Source organism: Oncorhynchus mykiss, chromosome Y, assembly GCF_013265735.2.
Source record: "Oncorhynchus mykiss isolate Arlee chromosome Y, USDA_OmykA_1.1, whole genome shotgun sequence".
Classification (NCBI taxonomy): domain Eukaryota; kingdom Metazoa; phylum Chordata; class Actinopteri; order Salmoniformes; family Salmonidae; genus Oncorhynchus; species Oncorhynchus mykiss.
In genome coordinates, this window is record NC_048593.1 from 40,748,111 (window position 1) to 40,772,295 (window position 24,185).

A 24,185-nucleotide genomic window follows, 5' to 3' on the forward strand; every position below is an offset into this window, starting at 1 on the left:
TTTCAATTCTAAAAAAAAATATGTAATGAAATAATCAGAAAGGCAGTCAGAAACAACAGTAAATACATGTTTATAATGTTTCCAACACGTAAAACACCATTTTATACACTGACATATACGTCTCTATTAGTAACTACTGTTTCCTTTGATCTCAAATGGTACCCTACTGCACTATATAGGGAATAGGGTGCCATAGGGTTCTGTTCTAAAGTAGTGCACTATATAGGGAATAGGGTGCAATAGGGCTCTGTTCTAAAGTAGTGCACTATATAGGGAATAGGGTGCCATTGGCCTCTGGTCTAAAGTAGTGCACTATATAGGGAATAGGGTCCCATAGGGTTCTGGTCTAAAGTAGTGCACTATATAGGGAATAGGGTGCCATAGGGTTCTGGTCTAAAGTAGTGCACTATATAGGGAATAGGGTGCCATAGGGTTCTGGTCTAAAGTAGTGCACTATATAGGGAATAGGGTGCCATAGGGTTCTGGTCTAAAGTAGTGCACTATATAGGGACGAACAACACTGTCTTTGAGCGAGTTAAAGGGTTATTTAAACAAGAGCTATGTGTGGTTGAATACAGCATTCTGTAGATTACAGTGAACAAAAAGGTGATTGAATGATAGTTGAAACCATAGTCTAATGACACTGAAGGGCACGATTCAATCAGTTCTGCCTTAACCCACAACTGCCTAGCAGCACCATTGTTTTTTGTTTAGGCGTTGTGGGAGAGGTGTACCGCGTTGGAGCTGCCGAAGCAGCAAAGGGCTCCCGGTGTTGTACCTGAGCAGGACATTGCCATTGGATGCGTTAGTAATGACGTCATGTAGCTGTGTTTCAAGTCGGAACACTGGATTGCGTGTTGTAATCTACGCCCCGATTGGCTGATGTAAAAATCCTTATAATTGCTTCATTTGCGTGTTATTATTATTTCAACTACAGCCTACACTTTTCTCGTTCTGAACTTCTAACGCCGGTGGGATTTTATTAAAGACGTGTTATTTCGTTACAAATCGATTTTTTTCGACAGCTCCCATCACAGTTACACACCTCTGACATCACCTAAACAAATAAAAACACAATCAAACGGATATTGCGATGTCCGTTGTCGCTGGATAGCGCCGAAACTGTCCCTTACAGTAAAACTAGACAGCAGAGTAGCTAAAACAATATAATATGCATCTGCCTCACTGACACATTGTACATTGACTAACTGAAAGCTACAGTAACTTCTGTATGATTGATTGATTGATTGATTGATTGACATCAACTTCAATAACATTCGTAATGTTAAATGGCGGTTGATTCCTGTCGGGAAGAAAAAGCTGCTATTTCAATAGCGTCAGTCGAGATAAGCATAGATCCATTAAGATGTGTGTGTGTCAGGATACAGAGGATATGTGTGTGTGGTGTTAGGACACGGAGGAGATGGGGTTATGAGGAGAGCCCATCTGTGTGTGTGTATGTATGTGTTAGGACACGGAGGAGATGGGGTTATGAGGAAAGCCCATCTGTGTGTGTGTGTGTGTGTGTATGTATGTGTTAGGACACGGAGGAGATGGGGTTATGAGGAGAGCCCATCTGTGTGTGTGTGTGTGTGTGTGTGTGTGTGTGTATGTATGTGTTAGGACACGGAGGAGATGGAGTTATGAGGAGAGCCCATCTGTGTGTGTGTGTATGTGTTAGGACACGGAGGAGATGGGGTTATGAGGAAAGCCCATCTGTGTGTGTGTGTGTGTGTATGTATGTGTTAGGACACAGAGGAGATGGAGTTATGAGGAGAGCCCATCTGTGTGTGTGTGTATGTGTTAGGACACGGAGGAGATGGGGTTATGAGGAGAGCCCATCTGTGTGAGGACTTTGTCCAGCCACTGCAGAGGGCCGTGCAGGTGCACCTCTATCCAGCAGGGGGTGCTGGTGACATCCTGACGGTGGTACTCTGCACCCCAGCCCTGCATAGAAGAAGAGGAAGTAAACGCAACGTTTTCAGAGACGTGTTCAACCCGGACGTTTTGGAACGTTCGGATAGAAATATGTTATGTAGAACAAACATGCCTCTCAGACCAAGTATCACATCTGCTCTATTCATGGAATTTCTATGTGCAACATTCGATAACGTTTGGCAATTGAATGTGGCCCAGATGGGTCGTATAGATTAGTGCACACTGTAGCAAAACATTGCACAAGGGTTTGGCAACAGAAAACGAAAAAAGTTTCTTATTGAACAAGTTCAGGTAGTTCCTCCCTGTAGTTCCACTTGTAGTTCCTCCCTGTAGTCCCTCCCTGTAGTCCCTCCCTGTAGTTCCTCCCTGTAGTTCCACTTGTAGTTCCTCCCTGTAGTCCCTCCCTGTAGTTCCCCCTGTAGTTCCCCCTGTAGTCCCTCCCTGTAGTTCCCCCCTGTAGTCCCTGCCTGTAGTCCCCCCTGTAGTTCCCCCTGTAGTCCCTCCCTGTAGTTCCCCCTGTAGTTCCCCCTGTAGTCCCTCCCTGTAGTTCCCCCCTGTAGTCCCTCCCTGTAGTTCCTCTCTGTAGTTCCACTTGTAGTTCCTCCCTGTAGTCCCTCCCTGTAGTTCCCCCTGTAGTTCCCCCTGTAGTCCCTCCCTGTAGTTCCCCCCTGTAGTCCCTGCCTGTAGTCCCCCCTGTAGTTCCCCCTGTAGTCCCTCCCTGTAGTTCCCCCTGTAGTTCCCCCTGTAGTCCCTCCCTGTAGTTCCCCCTGTAGTCCCTCCCTGTAGTTCCCCCTGTAGTTCCCCCTGTAGTCCCTCCCTGTAGTTCCCCCTGTAGTTCCCCCTGTAGTCCCTCCCTGTAGTTCCCCCCTGTAGTCCCTGCCTGTAGTCCCCCCTGTAGTTCCCCCTGTAGTCCCTCCCTGTAGTTCCCCCTGTAGTTCCCCCTGTAGTCCCTCCCTGTAGTTCCCCCCTGTAGTCCCTGCCTGTAGTTCCCCCCTGTAGTCCCCCCTGTAGTCCCTCCCTGTAGTTCCCCCCTGTAGTCCACCCCTGTAGTCACTCCCTGTAGTTCCCCCTGTAGTCCCTCCCTGTAGTTCCCCCTGTAGTCCCCCCCTGTAGTTCTCCCCCCTGTAGTCCCTCCCTGTAGTTCCCCCTTGTAGTCCCCCCCTGTAGTCCCCCCCTGTAGTCCCCCCTGTAGTCCCCCCCTGTAGTCCCTCCCTGTAGTTCCCCCCTGTAGTCCCTCCCTGTAGTTCCTTCCTGTAGTCCCTCCCTGTAGTCCCTCCCTGTAGTTCCCCCCTGTAGTCCCCCCTGTAGTTCCCCCCTGTAGTCCACCCCTGTAGTTCCCCCTGTAGTTCCCCTCTTGTAGTTCCCCTGTAGTCCCTCCCTGTAGTTCCCCCCTGTAGTCCCCCCCTGTAGTCCCCCCTGTAGTCCCCCTTGTAGTTCCCCCTGTAGTCCCCCCCTGTAGTTCCCCCTGTAGTCCCTCCCTGTAGTTCCCCCCTGTAGTTCCCCCTGTAGTTCCCCTTGTAGTCCCCCCCTGTAGTTCCTCCTGTAGTCCCTCCCTGTAGTTCCCCCCTGTAGTTCCCCCCTGTAGTCCCCCCATGTAGTCCCCTCCTGTAGTCCCCCCCTGTAGTCCCCCCATGTAGTCCCCTCCTGCAGTCCCTCCCTGTAGTCCCCCCCTGTAGTCCCTCCCTGTAGTTCCTCCCTGTAGTTCCCCCCTGTAGTCCCTCCCTGTAGTTCCTTCCTGTAGTCCCTCCCTGTAGTTCCTCCCTGTAGTTCCCCCTGTAGTCCCTCCCTGTAGTTCCTCCCTGTAGTCCCTCCCTGTAGTTCCCCCCTGTAGTTCCTCCCTGTAGTTCCTCCCTGTGTTCCTCCCTGTAGTTCCTCCCTGTAGTCCCCCCCTGTAGTCCCTCCCTGTAGTTCCTCCCTGTAGTTCCCCCCTGTAGTCCCTCCCTGTAGTTCCTTCCTATGTTCCTCCCTGTAGTTCCTCCCTGTAGTTCCCCCTGTAGTCCCTCCCTGTAGTTCCTCCCTGTAGTCCCTCCCTGTAGTTCCCCCCTGTAGTTCCTCCCTGTAGTTCCTCCCTGTGTTCTTCCCTGTAGTTCCTCCCTGTAGCCCCCCCCTGTAGTCCCCCCCTGTAGTTCCTCCCTGTAGTCCCTCCCTGTAGTTCCTCCCTGTAGTTCCTCCCTGTGTTCCTCCCTGGAGTTCCCCCCTGTAGTCCCCCCCTGTAGTCTCCCCCCCCTGTCCGTTTTCTTCTGTTTGGTGCGTAGTGATTATGACTTTGGTGTGTGTATGTGTGGCAACTTGAGAATCTTGTGTACACATTTGCGTATATACGTGCAGGTACGGGTGTGTGTGTGTGTAACCAGATACAACCGTGACCAATATGTGTGTGTTGGTGTACGTGTGTGTAACAAAATACGACCGTGACCAATATGTGTGTGTGTAGTGGTCTTGGAACACTCTCACTCCAGGCGGGAGCCAAATATCAGAACAACATGGTGTTGAGTTACCGTGGAAACAACGCTTTCAACATAATGACTTCTTTCAAATTTGTACAAATCATAAAACCATTTAGAAATATTTGGCAAACATAAAAAAAAGATATTGAATGCCATCTGAAGTTTGTAGGCTGTTAACTATTACATCATTCTTTCTTGAAGCTCCTAAACAATGTCGTTTCTACAGAGCCAAGTATCAGAATAACATGGTGTTGAGTTACCGTGGAAACAACGTAGACATCTCAGTTCTCGTCTCTTCGCTCACAGACATCTGTTTAAATGTGAGTTTCAGTGCTACATTCACTGCCCATGCAGACTCTCTCATAACCCCACCCTCTTAACACCTGACCCTTCACCCCTGACCTCTAACCCCACCCTCTAATACCTGACCCTTCACCATCTGACCTCTAACCCCAGTTACCTTGACAAAGCTCATGCGTATAGTACACATCTTGGTGAGTTCGTAGACCACCTCGAAGCCGTGGTTGACGGACTGAGAGAGCAGCTCGGCGAACAGCTGGTTGTTGAAGATCTTCAGACTACAGCCGCTGGGGATCTTACACACGGTGGTGGCATGGAAACCATGCTGATAGTTACAGTTACGACTCTGGACGAAGATACTGCTGTCACTCAGACACTCGGCGTACACCTCACCACCCACGTAGTAGAGATGGACACCTGGAGGGGGGAGGAGAGAGAGAGGGGGAGAGATAGAGATAGAGAGATAGAGATAGAGAGAGAGAGAGAGAGAGAGAGAGGAGAGTTAGGAGTCTGGACGAAGATACTGCTGTCACTCAGACACTCGGCATACACCTCACCACCCACGTAGTAGAGATGGACACCTGGAGGGGGAGGGAGGGAGAGAGAGGGGGAGAGAGAGAGAGGAGAGTTAGAAGTCTGGACGAAGATACTGCTGTCACTCAGACACTCGGCATACACCTCACCACCCACGTAGTAGAGATGGACACCTGGAGGGGGAGGGAGGGAGAGAGAGGGGAAGAGAGAGAGAGAGAGATAGAGAGAGAGAGTTAGGAGTCTGGACGAAGATACTGCTGTCACTCAGACACTCGGCATACACCTCACCACCCACGTAGTAGAGATGGACACCTGGAGGGGGAGGGAGGGAGAGAGAGGGGGAGAGAGAGAGAGGAGAGTTAGGAGTCTGGACGAAGATACTGCTGTCACTCAGACACTCGGCATACACCTCACCACCCACGTAGTAGAGATGGACACCTGGAGGGGGAGGGAGGGAGAGAGAGGGGGAGAGAGAGAGAGAGAGAGAGAGAGAGAGAGAGTTAGGAGTCTGGACAAAGATACTGCTGTCACTCAGACACTCGGCATACACCTCACCACCCACGTAGTAGAGATGGACACCTGGAGGGGGGAGGAGAGAGCCAGAAGGGTTAAAATCCTTGAGCTCATTGCTATCTGCTATCGTCTTGGCAGAGAAGTGGCCGTACGGAGAGACACGAATAAGTAGAAAATAAAATCACTCCAATAATATCATTCTTTTCTAGCAGTAGCCTACAATAACAGTTTGCGTCTTTGAAAACTGACTATATTTATGGTTCACTCCCTGGTTCCTAGCAGAGTTTCTCAGTGTAATGTCTCCAAAGCAAGCTATCGTGACACTATCATTCCAGTGTAATGTCTCCAAAGCAAGCTATCATGGCACTATCATTTCAGTGTAATGTCTCCAAAGCAAGCTATCATGGCACACCTAGCTGAGTGTTTCATCCCTTGCCAAGACAGAGCGGTAATGGTCTCCTTATAAACCAGCCGTGTCTGGATAGATTCACTTCACTTGTGTCTGATCCCGTGTGCGTGTGTGTGTGTGTGTGTAATAGGGGGACTGAGGGATGTGGGAGGAGGCCCAAACTTGGCTCCTCTCCCTCCTCTCCCACCCCTCCGACCTCTCCCAGTTCCCAACACCACACCACACATGTTTTTGACAGCAGCCCATGGCAACGTTTTATCTTTATCCAATGTTGGCACGGCACCTACGATCTGACACCACGAGAAAAGCCAAAAGGCCAGGCTGTCCCAGGTCATATGGGCCTCTTTCACTCACACACACACACACACACACACACACACACACACACACACACACACACACACGCACACACACACACACACACACACACACACGCACACACACACACAGAGAGAGACCTACAACAGCCAAGGTACATGGTTTGTCGCCAGTCTAAGTGAGAGACCAGCAGGACTTTTCCTCTGTTACTGAACTCTCTTTAATAAAAGAAGAAGACATGTTACAATGTCTGCATTCCAAATGGCTTCCTATGGCTCCCTATGGCTTCCTATAGCTTCAAATGGCTCCATATCGCTTCCTATGGCTTCAATTGGCTCCATATCGCTTCCTATGGCTTCAAATGGCTCCATATCGCTTCCTATGGCTCCCTATGACTTCCTATAGCTTCCTATGGCTCCCTATCGCTCCCTATAGCTTCAAATGGCTCCATATCGCTTCCTATGGCTTCAATTGGCTCCATATCGCTTCCTATGGCTTCAAATGGCTCCATATCGCTTCCTATGGCTCCCTATGACTTCCTATAGCTTCCTATGGCTCCCTATCGCTCCCTATAGCTTCAAATGGCTCCATATCGCTTCCTATGGCTTCAATTGGCTCCATATCGCTTCCTATGGCTTCAAATGGCTCCATATCGCTTCCTATGGCTCCCTATGACTTCCTATAGCTTCATATGGCTCCCTATCGCTCCCTATAGCTTCAAATGGCTCCATATCGCTCCCTATAGCTTCAACTGGCTCCCTATCACTTCCTATGGCTTCAAATGGCTCCATATCACTCCCTATAGCTTCAACTGGCTCCATATCGCTCCCTATAGCTTCAACTGGCTCCATATCGCTTCCTATGGCTCCCTATGACTTCCCATGGATTCAAATGGCTCCCTATCACTTCCTATGGCTCCCAGAGGTCTCTGGGTCAAAAGGAATACACTATATAAGGAATTGAGTACCATTAGGGAGGCACAGTGGCAGATGACTAGTTGTTTACATTGTGAAACAAACACTCATAATGAATGAACACTTTATTTAAAATGGGTCATTTTCACTATGTTCCTTTGCCTGTGTGCCTCTGTATGTGTGTGTGTGTGTGTGTGTGTGTGTGTGTGTGTGTGTGTGTGTGTGTGTGTGTGTGTGTGTGTGTGTGTGTGTGTGTGCTTTCCGCCTCTGCGTGTGCCTTCTCACCTTTTCCTATGTGCCTGCGTGTGTGTTCGATGGTTGAGTTGCGGTTGACGTTAGACAACAGGCCGAGACAGAAGCGGTTCTTGTTGTTGGAGGGGTCGGTGAAGCCGTCCACCAGGACGCTACGGGACGAGGCGTGGAACGTCTCTCCAACACGATTATTCAGCTCGTAGTACGCCACTGAACACCAGTACTCTGGCTCCTCATAACACACAGGCCGCAGATCTATACAGAGAGGAAAGGGTTAAGGCGTCCACATGCTTCCAGGACCAAACAGTTGAAAAATAATGCACCAGATCTCTTAGTTAGATGTACAATTGTGTGACTAAGATCTCCACGGCAAAAAAAAAAAAACATCAAAATTAACGACATATTTCTTGAGTTATCTTTGATTAAGTATGACTAGGAAGTGTATACTGGCTACGGCGTCTCAAGATGGACAAACAGTACTATTGCCGCGCGTTTTTTCTCGTTTTTTAAGGGAGTATGCGAGTACACTTGTTCGGTTCGGCAGCCGAACTGAAGCATGCTGACTGAGGCATGCTGACTGAGGCATGCTGACTGAGGCATGCTGACTGAGGCATGCTGACTGAGGCATGCTGACTGAGGCATGCTGACTGAAGCATGCTGACTGAGGCATGCTGACTGAAGCATGCTGACTGAAGCATGCTGACTGAAGCATGCTGACTGAAACAGGTATTCAGACCCTTTGCTATGACTCGAAATTGAGCTCAGGTGCATCCTGTTTCCATTTATCATCCTTGAGATGTTTCTACAACTTGATTGGAGTCTACCTGTGGTATATTTAATTGACTGGACATGATTTGGAAAGGCACGCACCTGTCTATATAAGGTCCCACAGTTGACAGTGCATGTCAGAGCAAAAACCAAGCCTTGAGGTTGAAGGAATTGTCCGTAGAGCTCAGAGACAGGATTGTGTCGAGGCACAGATCTGGGGAAGGGTACCAAAACAAGGACTCAAGGAAACAAGATTCTCTGGTATGATGAAACCAAGACTCAACTCTTTGGCCTGAATACCATACGTCACTTCTGGAGGAAACCTGGCACCATCCCTACGGTGAAGCATGGTGGTGGCAGCATCATGTCTGGAGGAAACATGGCACCATCCCTAAGGTGAAGCATGGTGGTGGCAGCATCATGTCTGGAGGAAACCTGGCACCATCCCTACGGTGAAGCATGGTGGTGGCAGCATCATGTCTGGAGGAAACCTGGCACCATCCCTACGGTGAAGCATGGTGGTGGCAGCATCATGTCTGGAGGAAACCTGGCACCATCCCTACGGTGAAGCATGGTGGTGGCAGCATCATGTCTGGAGGAAACCTGGCACCATCCCTACGGTGAAGCATGTTGGTGGCAGCATCATGTCATGGAGGAAACCTGGCACCATCCCTACAGTGAAGCATGGTGGTGGCAGCATCATGTCTGGAGGAAACCTGGCACCATCCCTACAGGGAAGCATGGTGGTGGCAGCATTCCCCATTGGGAATGTTTTTCAGCAGCAGGGACTAGGAGATTAGTCAGGGTCGAGGGAAAGATGAACGGAGCAAAGTACAGAGAGATCCTTAATGAAAACCTGCTCCTGAGCACACAGGACCTCAGACTGGGGCGAAGGTTTACCTTCCAAATTGACAACGACCGTAAGCACACAGCCAAGACAACGCAGGAGTGGCTTTGGGACAAGTCACTGAATGTCTTTGAGTGGCCCAGCCAGAGCCCGGACTTGAACCCGATCGAACATCTCTGGAGAGACCTGAAAATAGCTGTGCAGCGACGCTCCCCATCCAACCTGACAGAGCTTGAGAGGATCTGCAGAGAAGAATGGGAGAAACTCTCCAAATACAGGTGTGCCAAGCTTGTAGCGACATACCCAAGAAGACTCAAGGCTGTAATCACTGTCAAAGGTGCTTCAACAAAGTACTGAGTAAAGGGTCTGAATACTTATGTAAATGTCATATTTCAGTTTTTTTATTTTGAATACATTTGCAAAATTGTCTAAAAACCTGTTTATGCTTTGTCATTATGGGGTATTGTGATGTCATTATGGGGTATTGTGATGTCATTATGGGGTATTGTGATGTCATTATGGGGTATTGTCATGTCATTATGTGGTATTGTCATGTCATTATGGGGTATTGTGATGTCATTATGGGGTATTGTGATGTCATTATGGGGTATTGTGATGTCATTATGGGGTATTGTGTCTATAATTATTAGGGGGGAAAAAAAACAATTTAATCAATTTTAGAATAAGGCTGTAATGTAACAAAATGTGTAAAAAGTCAAGGGGTCTGAATACTTTCCGAATGCACTCGGTGGGACAACCACATTTCACAGTCATAGTAAGTACATGTTTCTTCAATAAAGACGATATCAGCAGAGCCAGTAGTAGTAGGAAAAGACAAGTGCTAGGATTAGTTTAAGGATATATATATTTTTTTTTTTACCTATGTGCGGAGCTGAGAAGGTGAGCTTGTGTGTGGAGTCTCCAGGCTTGACATCCTCAGTTGGGATTGTCTCCATCATGCTATAAGGGGGAGGTGGGGTCTCTGCTGGGAGGAAGGGAACATGGGGGGGAGGGGAACAGAGGGGGGAGTAGAGGGGTGGAGGGGAACATGGAGGGGGAGTAGAGGGGTGGAGGGGAACATGGAGGGGGAGTAGAGGGGTGGAGGGGTACAGAGGGGGGCGGAGAAGAACAGAGGGGGAGGAGGGAGCAGAGGGGTGGAGCGGAACAGAGGGGGTGGAGGGGTACATGAAGGGAGTAGATGGGTGGAGGGGAACAGAGGTGGGAGTAGAGGGGTGGAGGGGAACATGGAGGGGGAATAGAGGGGTGGAGGGGAACATGGAGGGGGAATAGAGGGGTGGAGGGGAACATGGAGGGGGAGTAGAGGGGTGGAGGGGAACAGAGGGGGAGTAGAGGGGTGGAGGGGAACAGAGAGGGGCGGAGGGGAACAGAGGGGGGGGCGGAGGGGAACAGAGGGGGGGCGGAGGGGAACAGAAGGGGGAGGAGGGAGCAGAGGGGTGGAGCGGAACAGAGGGGGTGGAGGGGTACATGGAGGGAGTAGATGGGTGGAGGGGAACAGAGGGGGGAGTAGAGGGGTGGAGGGGAACATGGAGGGGGAATAGAGGGGTGGAGGGGAACATGGAGGGGGAGTAGAGGGGTGGAGGGGAACAGAGGGGGAGTAGAGGGGTGGAGGGGAACAGAGAGGGGCGGAGGGGAACAGAGGGGGGGCGGAGGGGAACAGAACGGGGGGCGGAGGGGAACAGAGGGGGGAGGAGGGAGCAGAGGGTTGGAGGGGAACAGAGGGGGAGTAGAGAGGTGGAGGGGAACAGAGAGGGGCGGAGGGGAACAGAGGGGGGGGCGGAGGGGAACAGAGGGGGGGCGGAGGGGAACAGAGGGAGACGGAGGGGGCCATGGAGGGAGTAGAGGGGTGGAGCGGAACAGAGAGGGGCGGAGGGGAACAGAGGGGGGGCGGAGGGGAACAGAAGGGGGAGGAGGGAGCAGAGGGGGGAGGAAGAGAAATTACAACACATCAAAAGTAAAAAAATATATACATAGCAACAAAAGGATTATACTATTAGGACAAATGACTATTTGATCTTTATTAAGATGATTACTGCAATGGTACTGTATTACACTACCAGTAGTAGTACTGTATTACAATATTAGTAGTAGTACTGTATTACACTACCAGTAGTAGTACTGTATTACAATATTAGTAGTAGTACTGTATTACACTACCAGTAGTAGTACTGTATTACACTACCAGTAGTAGTACTATATTACAATATTAGTAGTAGTACTGTATTACACTACCAGTAGTAGTACTGTATTACAATATTAGTAGTAGTACTGTATTACACTACCAGTAGTAGTACTGTATTACACTACCAGTAGTAGTACTGTATTACAATATTAGTAGTAGTACTGTATTACACTACCAGTAGTAGTACTGTATTACAATATTAGTAGTAGTACTGTATTACACTACCAGTAGTAGTACTGTATTACAATATTAGTAGTAGTACTGTATTACACTACCAGTAGTAGTACTATATTACAATATTAGTAGTAGTACTGTATTACACTACCAGTAGTAGTACTGTATTACAATATTAGTAGTAGTACTGTATTACACTACCAGTAGTAGTACTGTATTACAATATTAGTAGTAGTACTGTATTACACTACCAGTAGTAGTACTGTATTACAATATTAGTAGTAGTACTGTATTACACTACCAGTAGTAGTACTGTATTACACTACCAGTAGTAGTACTATATTACAATATTAGTAGTAGTACTGTATTACACTACCAGTAGTAGTACTGTATTACAATATTAGTAGTAGTACTGTATTACACTACCAGTAGTAGTACTGTATTACAATATTAGTAGTAGTACTGTATTACACTACCAGTAGTAGTACTGTATTACACTACCAGTAGTAGTACTATATTACAATATTAGTAGTAGTACTGTATTACACTACCAGTAGTAGTACTGTATTACACTACCAGTAGTAGTACTGTATTACAATATTAGTAGTAGTACTGTATTACACTACCAGTAGTAGTACTGTATTACAATATTAGTAGTAGTACTGTATTACACTACCAGTAGTAGTACTGTATTACAATATTAGTAGTAGTACTGTATTACACTACCAGTAGTAGTACTATATTACAATATTAGTAGTAGTACTGTATTACACTACCAGTAGTAGTACTGTATTACAATATTAGTAGTAGTACTGTATTACACTACCAGTAGTAGTACTGTATTACAATATTAGTAGTAGTACTGTATTACACTACCAGTAGTAGTACTGTATTACAATATTAGTAGTAGTACTGTATTACACTACCAGTAGTAGTACTGTATTACACTACCAGTAGTAGTACTATATTACAATATTAGTAGTAGTACTGTATTACACTACCAGTAGTAGTACTGTATTACAATATTAGTAGTAGTACTGTATTACACTACCAGTAGTAGTACTGTATTACAATATTAGTAGTAGTACTGTATTACACTACCAGTAGTAGTACTGTATTACACTACCAGTAGTAGTACTATATTACAATATTAGTAGTAGTACTGTATTACACTACCAGTAGTAGTACTGTATTACAATATTAGTAGTAGTACTGTATTACACTACCAGTAGTAGTACTGTATTACACTACCAGTAGTAGTACTGTATTACAATATTAGTAGTAGTACTGTATTACACTACCAGTAGTAGTACTGTATTACAATATTAGTAGTAGTACTGTATTACACTACCAGTAGTAGTACTGTATTACAATATTAGTAGTAGTACTGTATTACACTACCAGTAGTGGTACTATATTACAATATTAGTAGTAGTACTGTATTACACTACCAGTAGTAGTACTGTATTACAATATTAGTAGTAGTACTGTATTACACTACCAGTAGTAGTACTGTATTACAATATTAGTAGTAGTGCTGTATTACACTACCAGTAGTAGTACTGTATTACAATATTAGTAGTAGTACTGTATTACACTACCAGTAGTAGTACTGTATTACAATACCAGTAGTAGTACTGTATTACACTACCAGTAGTAGTACTGTATTACACTACCAGTAGTAGTACTGTATTACAATATTAGTAGTAGTACTGTATTACACTACCAGTAGTAGTACTATATTACAATATTAGTAGTAGTACTGTATTACACTACCAGTAGTAGTACTATATTACAATATTAGTAGTAGTACTGTATTACACTACCAGTAGTAGTACTGTATTACACTACCAGTAGTAGTACTATATTACAATATTAGTAGTAGTACTGTATTACACTACCAGTAGTAGTACTGTATTACAATATTAGTAGTAGTACTGTATTACACTACCAGTAGTAGTACTGTATTACACTACCAGTAGTAGTACTGTATTACAATATTAGTAGTAGTACTGTATTACACTACCAGTAGTAGTACTGTATTACAATATTAGTAGTAGTACTGTATTACACTACCAGTAGTAGTACTGTATTACAATATTAGTAGTAGTACTGTATTACACTACCAGTAGTAGTACTATATTACAATATTAGTAGTAGTACTGTATTACACTACCAGTAGTAGTACTGTATTACAATATTAGTAGTAGTACTGTATTACACTACCAGTAGTAGTACTGTATTACAATATTAGTAGTAGTACTGTATTACACTACCAGTAGTAGTACTGTATTACAATATTAGTAGTAGTACTGTATTACACTACCAGTAGTAGTACTGTATTACAATATTAGTAGTAGTACTGTATTACACTACCAGTAGTAGTACTGTATTACAATACCAGTAGTAGTACTGTATTACACTACCAGTAGTAGTACTGTATTACACTACCAGTAGTAGTACTGTATTACAATATTAGTAGTAGTACTGTATTACACTACCAGTAGTAGTACTATATTACAATATTAGTAGTAGTACTGTATTACACTACCAGTAGTAGTACTGTATTACACTACCAGTAGTAGTACTGTATTACACTACCAGTAGTAGTACTCTATTACAATACCAGTAGTAGTACTGTATTACACTACCAGTAGTAGTACTGTATTACACCACCAGTAGTAGTACTGTATTACACTACCAGTAGTAGTACTGTATTACAATACCAGTAGTAGTACTGTATTACAATATTAGTAGTACTACTGTATTACACTACCAGTAGTAGTACTGTATGCAGGTATGAACCGGTACAAGGGGGATACGAGTGCATTGCCGGCCATTTGCATGGTAAGATGGAAACGACTCAATATCGCCACCTGCTGGCATTTGGGCTACATTGCAGTAATAAGCTCAATAGAGATAATAGCAGCCTAAAGCAATACAGTCATCGCATTTCTACCTATAATGTGGTATGGGACTGTAGTAGTAGTAGTTTTGTAGTATTAAGTATACGTATGCATTTATTAGGTGTACCTGTGATGTGGTAGGGGCTGGTAGGTTCGGCTGAGCTGCTGGGAGAGTTGGGGTAGCTGGCGGAGGTGGGGGACTGGTTGAGAGAGGATGAGGAGGGGGAGGAAAAGGAGGCGCAGGGGAGAGGAGGGAAGGAGTCCGGGTATGTAGCGTTCTGGGGCATCAGGGGCTCGTTGTGGAGCGAGGCGTTCCGGAATTTAGCCAGTAGACTGTGCTGTGGGTTAAACTCACTGTGACGGGGGACCAACACTGGGGGAAGCACTGACAGGGGGAGGGGACAGACAGAGAGACAGACAAGACAGAGAAAGGGAGAGACAAAGAAAGGGAGAGACAGAGAAAGGTGGAGAGAGAGAAAAAGAGAGAGAGAGATCGACAGTGAAATGGACAGACAGGCAGAAAATGGGGGAGAGCGAGGGAGAGACAAACAGACAGACAGAGACAGAGAGAGCAAGAGAGAGAGGAGGGAGAGGAGAGAGACAGAGAGAGAGAGAGGAGCGAGAGGAGAGAGACAGAGAGAGAGAGGAGAGAAACAGAGAGAGGAGAGAGAGGAGAGAAACAGAGAGAGGGGAGAGAGAGGGAGAGGAGAGAGACAAAGAGAGGAGGAGAGAGGAGAGAAACAGAGAGAGGGGAGAGAGAGGGAGACAAAGAGAGAGAGAGAGGAGAGAAACAGAGAGGGGAGAGGAGAGAGACAAACAGAGAGAGAGAGGAGAGAAACAGAGAGAGGGGAGAGAGAGACAAAGACAGAGAGAGACAGAGAAAGAGAGAGACAGAGACAGAGAGAGGGGAGAGAGAGGGAGAGGAGAGAGAGACGGAGAAAGAGAGAGACAGAGACAGAGAGATTGATCAGTCAGTACAGTTCTTCTCATATCAAATAACTGTAAATCCAGTTTGTCTCTGAACAGAACACAGTACGGCTGAGATCAGGTTTCGTCCCACATCCCTCTACTGACCTTTATCTCAGATAATTAAAACACAGGAACAATAGAGAGACAGACAGACCACCCGAGATGTGTCTGAAATGGCACCCTATTCCCTATGAGGGCCTTGGTCAACAGTAGTGCACTATTTATTGAATAGGGTGCCAATCATGACTCAAGACTGGGTTAGATAACACAGGACTGTCCACTGAGTCCCATCTCTGATTTCCATCTCTGATTTACATACTGTACATAGTAAAAAAGGTATGCAATCAGTAAAAGGTTAGAAGAGTCTAGTATGATATCATCCCGTATTGTAATACACCTGGTGTCTCTACCTGTCTGTAGGGGTTAACATAGCTTCATACCTGGTGTCTGTAGTGGTTAATATAGCTTCATACCTGGTGTCTGTAGGGGTTAATATAGCTTCATACCTGGTGTCTCTACCCGTCTGTAGGGGTTAATATAGCCTCATACCTGGTGTCTGTAGTGGTTAATATAGCTTCATACCTGGTGTCTGTAGGGGTTAATATAGCTTAATACCTGGTGTCTGTAGGGGTTAATATAGCTTCATACCTGGTGTCTGTAGTGGTTAATATAGCTTCATACCTGGTGTCTGTAGGGGTTAATATAGCTTCATACCTGGTGTCTGTAGGGGTTAATATAGCTTCATACCTGGTGTCTGTAGGGGTTAATATAGCTTCATACCTGGTGTCTGTAGGGGTTAATATAGCTTCATACCTGGTGTCTCTACCCGTCTGTAGGGGTTAATATAGCTTCATACCTGGTGTCTGTACCTATCTGTAGGGGTTAATATAGCTTCATACCTGGTGTCTGTAGAGTTAATATAGCTTCATACCTGGTGTCTGTAGGGGTTAATATAGCTTCATACCTGGTGTCTGTAGGGGTTAATATAGCTTCATACCTGGTGTCTGTAGGGGTTAATATAGCTTCATACCTGGTGTCTCTACCCGTCTGTAGGGGTTAATATAGCTTCATACCTGGTGTCTGTACCTATCTGTAGGGGTTAATATAGCTTCATACCTGGTGTCTGTAGGAGTTAATATAGCTTCATACCTGGTGTCTGTAGGGGTTAATATAGCTTCATACCTGGTGTCTGTAGGGGTTAACATAGCTTCATACCTGGTGTCTGTAGGGGTTAATATAGCTTCATACCTGGTGTCTGTAGGGGTTAATATAGCTTCATACCTGGTGTCTGTAGGGGTTAATATAGCTTCATACCTGGTGTCTGTAGGGGTTAATATAGCTTCATACCTGGTGTCTGTAGTGGTTAATATAGCTTCATACCTGGTGTCTGTAGGGGTTAACATAGCTTCATACCTGGTGTTGTTACCCGTCTGTAGTGGAAGGGGTTAATATAGCTTCATACCTGGTGTCTGTAGGGGTTAATATAGCTTCATACCTGGTGTCTGTAGGGGTTAATATAGCTTCATACCTGGTGTCTGTAGGGGTTAATATAGCTTCATACCTGGTGTCTGTAGGGGTTAATATAGCTTCATACCTGGTGTCTGTAGTGGTTAATATAGCTTCATACCTGGAGTCTGTAGGGGTTAACATAGCTTCATACCTGGTGTCTCTACCCGTCTGTAGTGGTAGGGGTTAATATAGCTTCATACCTGGTGTCTGTAGGGGTTAATATAGCTTCATACCTGGTGTCTGTAGGGGTTAATATAGCTTCATACCTGGTGTCTGTAGTGGTTAATATAGCTTCATACCTGGTGTCTGTAGGGGTTAACATAGCTTCATACCTGGTGTCTGTAGGGGTTAACATAGCTTCATACCTGGTGTCTGTAGGGGTTAACATAGCTTCATACCTGGTGTCTGTAGGGGTTAATATAGCTTCATACCTGGTGTCTGTAGGGGTTAATATAGCTTCATACCTGGTGTCTGTAGGAGTTAACATAGCTTCATACCTGGTGTCTGTAGGGGTTAATATAGCCTCATACCTGGTGTCTCTACCAGTCTGTAGTGGTAGGGGTTAATATAGCTTCATACCTGGTGTCTGTAGGAGTTAACATAGCTTCATACCTGGTGTCTGTAGAGGTTAATATAGCTTCATACCTGGTGTCTGTAGTGGTTAATATAGCTTCATATCTGGTGTCTGTAGGGGTTAATATAGCTTCATACCTGGTGTCTCTACCCGTCTGTAGTGGTTAATATAGCTTCATACCTGGTGTCTCTACCTGTCTGTAGAGGTTAATATAGCTTCATACCTGGTGTCTGTAGAGGTTAATATAGCCTCATACCTGGTGTCTGTAGAGGTTAATATAGCTTCATACCTGGTGTCTGTAGGGGTTAATATAGCTTCATACCTGGTGTCTGTAGTGGTTAATATAGCTTCATACCTGGTGTCTGTAAGGGTTAATATAGCCTCATACCTGGTGTCTGTAGTGGTTAATATAGATTCATACCTGGTGTCTGTAGGGGTTAATATAGCTTCATACCTGGTGTCTGTAGGGGTTAATATAGCTTCATACCTGGTGTCTCTACCCGTCTGTAGTGGTTAATATAGCTTCATACCTGGTGTCTGTAGAGGTTAATATAGCTTCATACCTGGTGTCTCTACCCGTCTGTAGTGGTAGGGGTTGATACAGATGTCTTTCTGTTTGGATCCGAAGGCGAATTCGCAGCACTCCAAGGCCTTGAGTTCGTGATGAGACTGTAGGTCGGGCCACCTCCACACTCTGCAGTAGATAACGTGGGGGAGACCCTTCCTGTGAGACACCTGGAGACGACCGTCCAGAGACCGAGGGATGGTCACACACTTACCTGTTGGAGGAGGTAGAGAGAGAGATTGGATCAGAGGTGTTTCAGAATAAGCTACAAAAAAGGTGAAGGGAACAGTTTAGGAACAGGTTGGATCCCATGGATGTGTACTTCCTGTCTGTTATGGACACTGGGGAGTGGCGTGTTTCCTGGTCCTAGTTGTGACATAATCTCTGGATAAACACTCTTTATCTAGTCACACACACACACACACACACACACACACACACACACACACACACACACACACACACACACACACACACACACACACACAAACACACACACACACACACAGAAACACACACACACACACACACACACACACACACACAGAAACACACACAGAAACACACACAGAAACACACACACACACACACACACACACACACACACACACATACACTCACGTGTGTAATGGTGCTGAATTGTTTAGCGGCTGTTTTACGTGCTCCTGACCAGTTCTGATATTTTTTGAGCTCCTCATAACTTTTAAGTCGTTTTTTTTTTTTCTTACATAATGTTCCCGTCATCGTTTCCTGTGATGAAAAGATCTTCTGGACATCAGAACAGAGATCACTAATCTCCGTTTGGTTGAACATTTCTACTTTCAACAGGTCGACAACGCAGGACTTCCTGCTCATCCTAATCCAGGCCCTAAAATCCCCGAGACCCGGAAGCGAAAAGAGATGGGCGACATAGAGGCCGACGTGCGGCCGCCCTGATGAAACTACGACGACGCGTCGAACTGATCCGTTCGAGACCATCCTATGAACTGGACCTGAAGAATTGTAACATCCTACGCTTCCTGGGAGTCGTGGCTAAACAAGGACTTGGATAATATACATCTAGCTGTTTTTTTTCCTGTGCATCGGTAGGACAGAACGGCATTATTACAAGGGGGGAGGTCTAACATCTCTAACATTAAGGATCTCTGCTCACCTCAGACAGAATACCTCATTGATAAGCTGTAGACTATACTATTTACCAAGAGAGTTCTCATCTATATTTTTCATAGCTGTTGATTTACCACCACAAACCGATTCTGGCACTAAGACGGCACTCAATGAGCTGTATAGGACCATAAACAAACAAGAAAATGCCCATCCAGAGGCCGTTCTCCTAGTGGCCGGTGATTTCAATGCAGGAAAACTGAAATCCGTCTTACCTAATTTCTACCAGCATGTCACCTGTGCAACTGGAGGCGAAAAAAACCTTTGCTCCAAAAACAGAGATGCATACAAAGCTCTCACTCGCCCTCCATTTGGCATAACTGACCATAACTCTATCCTCCTGATTCATACAGACAAGCAAAAACTCAAACAGGCACATCAGTTACTGGCTTCAGTAATAAGTGTATCGACGGAGTTATCCCCACAGTGACCGTACGTACATATCCCAACCAGAAGCCATGTATAGCAGGCAACATTCGTTGCCTGTCGCTTTCAAAGAGTGGGACACGAACCCGGATGTTTATAAGACATACAAAACATCAATACAAGACTAAGATTGAATCCTACTACACCAGCTCTGACACTTGTTGGATGTGGCAGGGCTTGAAAACTGTTACGGGTTACAAAGGGAAACCCAGCCACAAGCTACCCAGTGACACAAGCCTACCAGACAAGCTAAATGCCTTCTATGCTAAGTTAGAGGCAAGCAACACTGAACCATGCTTGAAGGCACCAGCTGTTCAGGACGACTGTGTGGTCACGCTCTCCGTGGCCGATGTGAGTAAGACCTTTAAACAGGTCAACGTTCACAAGACCGCAGGACCAGACAGATTACCAGGATGAGTACTCAGAGCATGCGCTGACCAGCTGGCAAGTGTCTTCACTGACATTTTCAACCTCTCCCTGACCCCAGTCTGTAATACCAAACATGTTGCAAGCAGACCACCATAGTCCCCGTGCCCAAGAACACCTAGGTAACCTGTCTAAATGACTAACGCCCCGTAGCGCTCACATCTGTGGCCATGAAATGCTTTGAAAAGCTGATCCTGGTTCACATCAACACCATAATCCCAGACGCACTGAACTCACTCCAACTCACATACCGCCCCAACTGATCCAATCTCAATCGCCCTCCACACTGCCCTTTCCCACTTGGACAAAAGGAACACCTACCTGAGAATGCTATTCATTGACTGACTACAGCTCAGCATACAACACCACAGTGCCCTCCAAGCTCATCACCAAGCTAAGGACCCTGGGACTGAACACCTCCCTCTGCAACTGGATCATGGATATCCTGTCGGGAAGCCCCCAGGTAGTAAAGGTAGGTAACAACACATCCGCCACACTGACCCTTAACACAGAGGCCTCTCAGGGGTGAGTGCTCAGTCCCCTCCTGTACTCACTGTTTACCCACGACTGCGTGGCCAAGCACAACTCCAACACCATCATTAAGTCTGTTGACGACATAACAGTGGTAGGCCTGATCACCGACGGTGATGAGACAACCTATAGGGAGGAGGTCAGAGACCTAGTAGTGTGGTGCCCGGATAACAACCTCTCCCTCAACGTCAGCAAGACCAAGGAGCTGATCGTGGACTACAGGAAACGAGGGGTCGAGCAGACCCCCATTTACATCGACAGGGCTGTAGTGGAGCGAGTCGAGAGCTTGAAGTTTCTCTGTGTCCACATTACTAAGGATCTAACATGGTCCGAACACACCAACACAGCAGTGAAGAGGGCACGACAAAGCCTCTCCCCCCTCAGGAAGCTGAAAAGATTTGGCATGGGGCCCCTCAGATCCTCAAAATGTTTTACAGCGGCACCATCGAGAGCATCTTGACTGGCTGCATCACTGGTTGGTATGGCAACTGCTTGGCATCCGACCGCAAGGTGCAACAGAAGGTAGTGCGTACGTCCCAGTACATCACTGAGGCTGAGCTCCCTGCCATCCAGGACCTCTATACCAGGCGGTGTCAGAGGAAGGCCCTAAGAATGGTCAAAGACTCCAGCCACCCCATTCATAGACCTTTCTCTCTGCTACAGCACGGAAAGCGGTACCAACGCACCAAGTCTGGAACTATCAAGACCCTGAACAGCTTCTACCCCCCCAAGCCATAAGCCTTCTAAATATACTGAACAAAAATATAAATGCAACATGCAAGTTTTTCAATGATTTTACAAAGCTTCAGTAAGGAAATAAGGAAATCAGTCAATTGAAATAAATGCATTAGGCCCTAATCTTGGATTTCACTCAGTCATAGGTGGGCCTGGTAGGGCATAGGCCCACCCACTAGGGTGCCAGGCCCAACCAATCAGAATGAGTTTTTCCCCACAAAAGGGCTTTATTACAGACAGAAATACTCCTGTTTCATCAGCTGCCCAGGTGGCTGGTTTCAGACAATCCAACAGGTGAAGAAGCCGGATGTTGAGGTTCTGGGCTGGCGTGGTTACATGTGGTCTGCGGTTGTGAGGCCTGTTGGAAGTGCTGCCATATTCTCTAAAACGACGTTGGAGGTGGCTTACTGTATTGTATGGTAGAGAAATTAACATTAATTTTCCCCTGGTGGATTTTTCTCCAGCTCTGGTGGACATTCCTGCAGTCAGCATGCCAATTGCACGCTTCCTCAAAACTTGAGACATCTGTGGCATTGTGTTGTGTGACAAAACTGCACATTTTAGAGTGGCCTTTTATTGTCCCCAGCACAAGGTGCACCTCTGTAATGGTCATGCTGTTTAATCAGATTCTTCATATGCCACACCTGTCAGGTGGATGGATTATCTTGGCAGTGGAGAAATGCTCACTAACATGGATGTAAACAAATTTGTGTTTACAGCATTTGAGAGAAATAAACTTTTTTCACATATGGAACATTTCTGGGATCTTTTATTTCTGCTCATGAAACATGGGACCAACACTTGACATGTTGCGTTTTATATTTTTGTTCAGTATATTTAGTTAAATAGTTAACCAATAACAACTACCCACTAACCTTTTTGACTGATCACATACGCTACTGCTACTGTTTACTATCGCTAACTTTATTCCTATAACATAAATATTATGTTCATATCTACCTCACTTACCTCATACATTGCACATCGACTAGGTACTGGTACCCTGGGTATGTAGCCAAGTTATTACCTGGTACTTCCTGTATATAACCTAGTTATCATTGACTCAGTACTGGTACTCCGTGTATATAGCCAAGTTATTACCTGGTACTTCCTGTATATAACCTAGTTATCATTGACTCAGTACTGGTACCCCGTGTATACAGCCAAGTTATTACCTGCTACTTCCTGTATATAACCTAGTTATCATTGACTCAGTACTGGTACCCCGTGTATACAGCCAAGTTATCGTTACTCATTGTGAATTTATTTTTTCCCTGTTATTTCTTTTCTATTGTGTCTCTATTTTCTTTCTCTCTGCATTGTTGGGAAAGGCCCTGAGTAAGTAAGCATTTCACTGTTAGTCTACACCAACGCATGTGACAAATAAAGTGTGATTTGATCAGACGGGGTTACTCACTGGGCTGTCCGGGACAGCTGAGGGCCTTCTCCAGCTCCTCCATCGCTCCCTTCTTCTTCTTTAGTTTCTTGACCAGAGAGTCCACAGCCTTCTCTGCCCACTTCTCCTCTTCATCCCCTTGTTTCCATCCCAGAAGCCTCTTCACTGCAGGGCTGGTGAAGGAGAAGAGGGACGTGATGGAGGTGGAGGAATGCATGATGAGGGAGGGAGGGTGCTATGTAGAGATGGATAGAGGGAGGGAGGGTGCTATGTAGAGATGGATGGAGGGAGGGATGGTGCTATGTAGAGATGGATAGAGGGAGGGAGGGTGCTATGTAGAGATGGATGGAGGGAGGGATGGTGCTATGTAGAGATGGATAGAGGGAGGGAGGGTGCTATGTAGAGATGGATGGAGGGAGGGATGGTGCTATGTAGAGATGGATGGAGGGAGGGATGGTGCTATGTAGAGATGGATGGAGGGAGGGATGGTGCTATGTAGAGATGGATGGAGGGAGGGATGGTGCTATGTAGAGATGGATAGAGGGAGGGAGGGTGCTATGTAGAGATGGATGGAGGGAGGGATGGTGCTATGTAGAGATGGATAGAGGGAGGGAGGGTGCTATGTAGAGATGGATGGAGGGAGGGATGGTGCTATGTAGAGATGGATGGAGGAAGGGATGGTGCTATGTAGAGATGGATGGAGGGAGGGATGGTGCTATGTAGAGATGGATGGAGGGAGGGATGGTGCTATGTAGAGATGGATAGAGGGAGGGAGGGTGCTATGTAGAGATGGATGGAGGGAGGGATGGTGCTATGTAGAGATGGATAGAGGGAGGGAGGGTGCTATGTAGAGATGGATGGAGGGAGGGATGGTGCTATGTAGAGATGGATGGAGGGAGGGATGGTGCTATGTAGAGATGGATAGAGGGAGGGAGGGTGCTATGTAGAGATGGATAGAGGGATGGATGATGCTATGTAGAGATGGATGGAGGGAGGGATGGTGCTATGTAGAGATGGATAGAGGGAGGGAGGGTGCTATGTAGAGATGGATAGAGGGATGGATGATGCTATGTAGAGATGGATGGAGGGAGGGATGGTGCTATGTAGAGATAGAGATGGATGGAGGGAGGGAGGAGAACCACCACTTCGGGTGAAAGAGGGAGGGAATGTGATGAGAGGAGGTGAGAGAGAGGGGTGGGACAGAGAGATAGAAGAGGAGCGTGATGGATGGATTGTTTCCCAGATGGCTAAAGGAGAGCAAGAACAAGGGATCAGGGATGGAGCTCGAAGAGGAGTGTGAGGAGTCTATGTAAACAGAAACTGGGGTTCATTAGTTCCGTTGGTGCTTCCTGAAGAGACCAGGAGTAGGG

At 46.3% G+C, this 24,185-nt stretch overlaps 1 protein-coding gene across 3 annotated transcripts; it reads right to left on the reverse strand.

Moving 5' to 3' along the window:
* On the reverse strand, nt 1-23,114 carry smad9 (SMAD family member 9). Of its 3 annotated transcripts, none has more exons than XM_036967472.1 (8): nt 22,837-23,114; nt 18,136-18,351; nt 14,648-14,905; nt 10,121-10,222; nt 7,659-7,880; nt 4,846-5,102; nt 1,843-1,947; nt 1-1,716 (listed from the first exon to the last, which is right to left on the reverse strand). In XM_036967472.1, the coding sequence occupies exons 1-8, from the start codon at nt 23,030-23,032 to the stop codon at nt 1,678-1,680; spliced, it is 1,395 nt and encodes a 464-aa protein (XP_036823367.1). In that variant the 5' UTR covers nt 23,033-23,114; the 3' UTR covers nt 1-1,677. The 3 variants fall into 3 exon arrangements, with proteins under 3 accessions (XP_036823367.1, XP_036823366.1, XP_036823365.1); XM_036967471.1 differs by having other exon boundaries at nt 10,121-10,225; XM_036967470.1 differs by having other exon boundaries at nt 1-1,658; nt 1,785-1,947; nt 10,121-10,225; nt 22,837-23,032.
* Between the last annotated feature and the right edge of the window lie 1,071 nt (nt 23,115-24,185).

Bases quoted from the DNA above. Each gene is read 5' to 3' on its own strand.
- smad9 (XM_036967471.1), bottom strand. From the start codon at position 23,032: ATGCATTCCTCCACCTCCATCACGTCCCTCTTCTCCTTCACCAGCCCT. The intron at 10,226-14,647 runs GTACACCTAATA...CCTTCCTCCCAG, and splicing joins CAGCCCCTACCACATCACAG to CAGAGACCCCACCTCCCCCT. The intron at 1,717-1,842 runs ATGGGCTCTCCT...ACACACACACAG, and splicing joins TGGACAAAGTCCTCACACAG to ATGGGCTTTCCTCATAACCC.